Source organism: Lineus longissimus, chromosome 17, assembly GCF_910592395.1.
Source record: "Lineus longissimus chromosome 17, tnLinLong1.2, whole genome shotgun sequence".
Classification (NCBI taxonomy): Eukaryota; Metazoa; Nemertea; class Pilidiophora; order Heteronemertea; family Lineidae; genus Lineus; species Lineus longissimus.
Window position 1 is genome coordinate 12,985,804 of NC_088324.1, and position 7,532 is coordinate 12,993,335.

The 7,532-nt window shown below is 41.7% G+C and overlaps 2 protein-coding genes across 2 annotated transcripts; both read right to left on the reverse strand.

The window, feature by feature from the left end:
- Positions 1 to 2,451, reverse strand: LOC135501522 (uncharacterized). Its single transcript, XM_064793675.1, has 5 exons — positions 2,315 to 2,451; positions 1,758 to 2,012; positions 1,187 to 1,379; positions 696 to 790; positions 1 to 254 (listed from the first exon to the last, which is right to left on the reverse strand). Exons 1-5 carry the CDS (start codon positions 2,370 to 2,372, stop codon positions 94 to 96), a joined length of 762 nt encoding a protein of 253 aa, XP_064649745.1. The 5' UTR covers positions 2,373 to 2,451; the 3' UTR covers positions 1 to 93.
- Positions 2,452 to 3,464: 1,013 nt separating this feature from the next.
- On the reverse strand, positions 3,465 to 7,261 carry LOC135501194 (cyclin-C-like). Its single transcript, XM_064793115.1, has 10 exons — positions 7,088 to 7,261; positions 6,792 to 6,898; positions 6,385 to 6,475; positions 6,041 to 6,162; positions 5,769 to 5,863; positions 5,471 to 5,562; positions 5,127 to 5,194; positions 4,859 to 4,938; positions 4,628 to 4,746; positions 3,465 to 4,395 (listed from the first exon to the last, which is right to left on the reverse strand). Exons 1-10 carry the CDS (start codon positions 7,117 to 7,119, stop codon positions 4,335 to 4,337), a joined length of 867 nt encoding a protein of 288 aa, XP_064649185.1. The 5' UTR covers positions 7,120 to 7,261; the 3' UTR covers positions 3,465 to 4,334.
- Between the last annotated feature and the right edge of the window lie 271 nt (positions 7,262 to 7,532).

Below are 7,532 nucleotides of genomic sequence, written 5' to 3' on the forward strand. Positions count from 1 at the left end.
TCAACAGAAGCAAATCGCAGTTTTATTTGCCGTTCACCATTTCCAACTTGTTATAGATGCTACCATTAGGGGCAAAGCTCATTCCTTTTCGGCCTACTCGACACCTAATTCCCCTTCGATTGCTGGCTGCATGGCCGGTGATGGTCTGTCCATAAGGAGGTGAACTTCGCTCACATTACCACTGCAGACCTCGCCCATTGTTATTCCTTTTGTGTAGGGCACAAGATACATTCCTGATTCATCATGGCTGTTATCTAAAACAATGAGGGAAGAAGACAAACGGTCATTTTGGCAATCTATATGGGTGATCCACTGAATCTCGTTACGACCCCCTACTAAATGGGAGCCGGTGACCGGGCCGAGCGGAACGAAGCGAAACAAGACGGGAGCTCGACGGCATGCAAGCCAGCGGAAATCCGAAAACAGAATTGATAAGAAGGCTCCCCAACATAGCAACCTTTGATTAAGACTCCGATGACGTCCATTTCGTCATCTCTATCATGATGGCGTCCTACCAGGCGACAAGACGAGGCCGGTCCACTGCGTCCGGAGTGTACCTTCCATTGGTTCGTTTCTTATGACTGCACCGGTGATGCAGACTCTTGACTTCGTTGACTGAGTAATGGAAACATGTGTTGGCAGAGTGAATATCCCTCTGTACAACCGCAGTGGCAGAGGTTAAGTATGATACGTACTTGTTATTATCTCGACTTTCAGATTCCCAGCTCCGAATCTAGAAATCCTAAAACAAACGTAAAAGTCGCAACAGACTTTGGGCTTCTCAACTTTTCTGAAAGTAATGAAGTGCGACCATATCTTAAATGTTACACTGTCAATAACTGTACATGTATACCTACATTCGTTCCGTACCTTAGTCAACAACAGACCCTTCTTTGCACTGTAGTTTTATTGTCTTTGCAGAATGAACTCCTTTAAAATCGTATCAGTGATATTGGATTGTGATTGGACTCTGATTGCAATTCAATCATCACCCGATGCCATTCAATGTATTACCCTCTTCAACCTTCCCGCATCACTCAATCGGCAAACAAACCACTCAGAGGCGTCAGGTACACTCTGGCCGCAGTGGACCGGTCTCGTCCCTCACCCAATGAGTCAGTATGAATAGGATGACGAAATGGACTGCACCGGGAGTCTAGCGTCAGGTGGAATAAGGATCACATACCCATCCTTCTTCACCATTTCCGTGTACTTCAATAAAACAACGTCATTCGTTTGGAATTCACATCTGAACTTCTTGGTGTCGGCCCCGTTGTTCTCATAGATGTTGAGCTCTTTACCCTTCATCGTGAAAGCCATTGGCCCTTCGTACACCCACCAGTCGCCATGGAAGCGCTCCGGGATTGTGCATTTGCCACCTATTACCGAAAACAGTACTTTTTAATCTTAAATGCAAATGTTACAACAACGATCATGCCGATCTACCGTGGACTCCCAGGGCAGTCCATTGCGTCATCCTAATTGGTACGGTACCGGGCGGCAGGACGAGGCCGGTCAAATGCGTCCGGAGTGTATTCTACCGCCGTTGTGCGTATGTCCATCCTGTTTGAAAGGAGGAAACTTTAAGATTGGTGTCCACTGCCGGTAAGTCGACATTACGGTCGATATGAACAACGATGCGAGCTCGTAAATTTGTGGTAGACATATACATGTAATAAAGAAGATATAGTCCCTCCCGGGCAATACGAATTCGTTCTGTTTGGGGAAAGTGTTGGATGGCAGCTGCTTTCACCTACCTCCGTACGCTGGCCCCTTGTAAATAACAAACGATTCCTTCGGGGTATTTGAAGGACGGAAGCTGTCGCATTTCGCACTTGCAAGGCATTTTCCCTTATTTTCCTTTATTTCCACCATACAGAACTCCATGACGTAGTTGTGGCAGAATTTCAGGCAGGATTCCAAGTAAGGTTTTTTGACGGTCGTGGACGCCACCATCGTGTCGCAGAAAGCCCCGGTGTTGTGGTAGACGCTCCAGTCGTCCTTGTTGAAGCCTGGAGGGAAGAAACCCAGGAGTTAATTTGAGTCATTTGTCTTCACAGTCATTTGTAGACCTACACCTGAAAGTTATGTATCATTCAGAAGTGTTTCGGTGAAGATGATAAATGCCGTTTTAAGCCGCTGTAGGGTAGACTCCCAAGCAGTCCATTGTGTCATCTGAGGCCGGTCCACTGCGTCCGGAGTGTACACTAGGGCGGCGTTGCCCGGGCAGGATCAACCCCTCCTAAAGAAATTAAGATGCCGGTGAACATGTTACCTTGGTCGAAAGATTCATCCGAGTTGTACTGGTACATACCTTTTCTTGCAGCCACCGTGGAAGCGGCAAACAACATCAGCAACCAGACAAACATCATCCTCACGAGATATAATAAAACTGAGAGGGAAAATATTGTTTCTCCTTCCTCGACGTTATTCCGGGCGTACAGCTGCGATTTCGAGAGAATATATAAATTTTCTTTTGACGAGCTTATCATGATCTGCACAGCGGAACTGCCCATCTGCTTATCATAGTAAATGTCTCACCAAAAATGCTTTTTGGGATGTATTAATTGTCAATAAATATGATACTGATATAGCAAAAGAGTATAATTTGTATGTACTTGTACATGGTGATTATTTTGCTCTCAACTGTTAAAGGGAGACTACAGGCCATGCCGATCTACCGCCGTTCTTTGTCGATATCCCTCCTCCAATATTTCCGGATTGTCGCAGAATTGGTGGTGTCCAGTTTAGTAATACGTAGGAACTGGAGAAGAGTGTTCCTAACACATTTGGAGACAGGTTACACCTTTTGCTTGGAATGGTGTACCATCTAACAGCCTGGTATGTCAAGCCAGGCTATGTCACATCCTGTCAGTGCAAGTGCTGGGATGTTGAAGACAACGTCACACCTATGCCAGGGGCTGTCACAGCAGTCTGGTATATTGAGACAATGTCACATCCTGTGCAAAGGGTTGTCCCAGTTAACAACCTACAACTCATGTTTGAGACAAATCATCATGATCAATAGGGTCTTGGTCCATACTTGGGCACTTGCAATCAATTACTTGTGCAAGGGACAAGGGTCTCTTCCTACATGATTCATTTTGTGTCATTTTGAGGACAATGTCCCCATCAGAGTGATCATGATGACCAATCCTGCATTCTGGTCAGTGGAGACAATGCCACATCCTGAGTAAGAGTAGCATGTCCTATCCAACTAGACTGGTCGCTCTAGACCAGTCTTGTTGGATAGGACCATGTCACAACATTGTCAGGCAAGGGGATCTCGAGACAATGGGTGATATGAATAAAGGCTAGCAAATGCTTTTACTTCAATTTTGTACAGAAAGGCCAAGTGTAAATGTACATGGAGTTTAAGATAAAAGCATTTTCTACTCTTTATTCATATCACCCAATGAGACATGCACAACTACTGTGCTAATAAATATGCAACATTTTATAGAGCTACCATCTTTATTTACTCAAGCAAAAGCTTCCTAGTCTTTGATTCAAGCTATGTTTGCATCTGATGAGAATTGGAATATCACTCTACAGATACCTCGGAGGTGTCACTTCAAAAACACCACCTTTTTCACATGGACTCCCCGTTTTAGTAAAGGTTTTAGGATACAGATGCTTCAACAGTTTGAGTGACTGTGGCTTTATAATCCTACCCCATTTCCCAAAATATCACAGGGTCAAACACATGCTCCAGCCATTGTTCTCCTTGTAATACTGACAAGAATTAATGAAGAAAGGAAGGGCAAGAGAGTCCAGTTATTCTTCATGTTGAGCACTTTATTGTGCTCATAAGATCTCCTCCTTGATATCTCAGCTCACTGCCCCAAGTATCCTAGCCTCTCAAATGTACCATGAACCATGGTCCCAACTTTACAATGTCCTAAAAGGCTTTAGTACTATACATGTAATGTTTCTGTGAAGAGAACCCGTGTTTAGCCTCATGAGGGAAAGGCATCCTTGCCCAAGTGGCACACAGCAAATCACATAGGCATCCACACTGGGGGTCAGGGGTGCAAAACCATTGAGGAAAAAGCAGGGAAAATCATTGAAATTGACCCAGAACAACCCCCAAGCTGAAACACGCTATCAAAATCGACCTTGAAAAGCCTTCTATTTTAGGATAATCAACCCCTTTGCAACTCCAGCGGACACCCATGAGGCCATGTCACCTCCTCGCAGTGAAGTCCATAACCACAACAAGCAGCACCAGCCACTGACAGTTCCTGAATTCATTTCCGACAAGATTGTTGAATCAATGTGTTTCCTTCAGGCCAAGTAGTAGATGTCTCTCAAAAGATAAGCAATGGGTGACTTCACTGTACTTTCTGCTGTGACCCACCGGGCTCCTGCCCACTAGGTCCCTGCGAAGGAGGTCTGAAGAGAGAAATGAAAGGAGTACTCAGCAATTGCTTCTGGCATTGGATTTTTTTGGTTTATTGTGTTGCAGTACTTCCTGTCTGAGTTCCTTTTTAAATTACGGTAGTGTATCAAGTCGGACTGTATCGACTGCAAAATTACTGTCCTTTATAGAGGGGGTCTCCTTCTAACAAAGGTGTCGGCTGGGAGAGGTTCCACGGCACACAACAATTTAATTCACATTTCTTACCTTGAGGGGGCAAATTTAGGTTTTGGCATTTTCTGTAGTAAACCATATATTTCCTTTTTCTCATCGTAGTTTTTCCACAGTTCGTAGAGTCCAAGAATGTAACGAGTTATATCAAGGATCTGGAACAAGAATATATTTATACAAAAAGTCAGAACAATGATATGCTTCTTACAAGTAAAGTCCAGAACCTATGGAGATTGCAGAATACTGTTCACAAGAGGATACCCATACCTTGTCCATGTCCACAGATAGCTCTGCAAACCAGTTTTTGCAGTCTTTTTGTTGTATCACACAGGCCATGTGCAGACAGGCTGAAGTGAAGAGAGGGGAAAGTCAAGATGTTATTACTGGTAAGCCAAAACAAAAATGTTCAAGAATTAGCCATACAATTGGTCTTAACAAAAATCATCAAGAATTCATATTCAAATTGAGGAGCATATTAAACACAAATCAACAACAATGACTGATGAAGGATGTTGAGAGGCAGATTCGAACTCACCTAGTGCAATAAGGTAAGGAGGAAACAATAAAGAGACATCTGTTCGTAAACTGTCATTCACTATACGCCTGCAATAACAGAGATGAAAATTGTATAAGCAGTATTATAATACTATAGTTTCCCCCCAAAGTCTGAGTGTGGCCGGGTTCCAGGGTACACATGGAAACCTCTACCTTTTGCAGAGATCCAGCTCTAGCACAAGACAAGTTGTGTGTGCCAATGGACAGAGCAACTAAACTCACCAAAATGATAGAAGTGTTTTATCTCGATGCATGGCGGGGACATACTGGTCAAGGGGTCAGTTTGGATGATGTAACACTAGATAGTTGTACTGATAAACTTACCAAGCCAATGACAGTAGTGTTTCATCTTGTTGCATATCTGAGACATACTGGACAAGGGGTCTGTATGGATGATATAATACTAGACAGCAATCCTGCAAAAGAAGAAAACAACTAATCAGAAGACATCAATAAATCATGTTTGTTCGGTTCAAAAAGGATCGCCAAGGTGAATTACTCTGAGAGCTTCTAATTTGCAAATACAGACCAGATTACTCAAATGTTTCGCTTGAGGAAAGTGCCAATCCATTTAAGAAGATGTGTTTTAGAGAAATGTCTGTGAACTGTGGTCAAATCTCACCATCATTTCAAGGAGATAGAATTCACATTCCAAGACTTGGCTAATTCTGTATGGCGACTCTGTATTTCCAAATGCATGAGAGAATTTGTTCTTAACTGGAAAAGAAATATTCAGTGTATTAGTATGACAATCTTGGTGGTCCAGGCAAGCTGGCATGTGAGAAAATTGAACCCTAGTAAGTGAAGGATAGCTAACAAATCTCAGGTTGGCATCAGAATTTCACATCAGAAAATGACAGGACAACCTTGAGAAGACAAAGTTTTAGTACCTACCAACTGAATTTAATGTAGAAATAAGTCTTGTATTTGAAATGACACCAAATTCTTCCACTTTTGATGCCAGGAACACACACGTTGGTGCCAACAATAATGGATCTATACATTTGAGGGAATTTCTGAAGAAAAAGAAGATTATATCAGGCCCTTTGTCAACTGTGCCTTGCCTTTCATACGAATAATAGCTTATTTCCTAATAGACAAGTGGAGTGGGTCAGGATACAATGTAAAACTGCCATAAAAAATGCAGTGCAGTTTGAAATCTTTGAAAAGGTTTTCACTACTGGTTCCTTGATGTAAAAGAAAATGAAACAAATCACTATATTCTTAACAGATCTTACCCAGATCTGGCATAAAAACGTTTGAAGTAGACGGTTCCTGTTGCAATGACTTGTTGGCGGACTTTCAACTGTTCACCAAGGGCTTGGATGACTGAAATGAATGGGGGATAATATTTACTACAATGAGCCAAGATCCCTTAGGAATTAATTATTTATGCACTGTGCATTTTTAAAGAAACGAATAACCAAGTTCCTAATCATCATACTGACGGTATGTTGAGAGTTTTAAAAAAGAAGTGAAATTGCAGCTTCCCAAATCACACAAACTGGCTATTCTAATACGCTGTTCTAATCATCATGTTTTTAAAAGTACAAAGGTTGGCCATGGGCTCCTAAATCACAGGAATAGGCATGTTCATGTGATGTTTTTTTATGTACACCTGGTCAGATGTTGTGGAATTTCTTACAATTTGCATAGAAAATCATGATTTTGTTGTATTCCTCTTCTGCCAGAACTTTCAGGTCTGTTGCTCTTTCCTTCATTAAATCTTGCTTGTCCAGAACCCATTGTTGACTGTAAAGTATAAGACATACATACAATACATGACAATGCATCATTTACAATAGGAATTAAAGATGATATGTATGGAATGTGTGTTAACAATTTCCAAAATACACGCATTCAACCTTGCATTGCCTGTGACATGCTTCATTGTTGGGACACCCTGTATTTTTTGGAAAGATCAGATGAAAAATCACTCACTAATGAGAACTTTGCCAAAAATTCCCAGCCATAGTTTTCTCGAAAAGGACTGAAATGTATTGTTTGTATAACACTAATGTTCTTCTGCTCTTCGTTTCAATCTTTGGGGATCAATTCTGGACACATTTGTAAAAAATATTGGAAGCAAAAATAAATTTCTGGAAAGCGGAAATACTTGATTGCCCTCTGTTGGAATATCGCTGAACTATCGGGGAAAGTGTAAACTGTTGATGAAATTGCTGATGAAAATGTTGATGGGGACCCTCTAACTTTGGTGGCTTGACATTTGTTTGTTTTTAAATATTTTTCAATCAAATTGCGCTATGTTATACTTTAGAGGAATTTAGTGAGGTGGTAAAAAGGAAAATAGCAAATATTTTATTTGAATAGGTGATTTTGATCAAAGAGTGGAGGCCATTTTTTTTAGGTTTTCGAGATGCGCCGA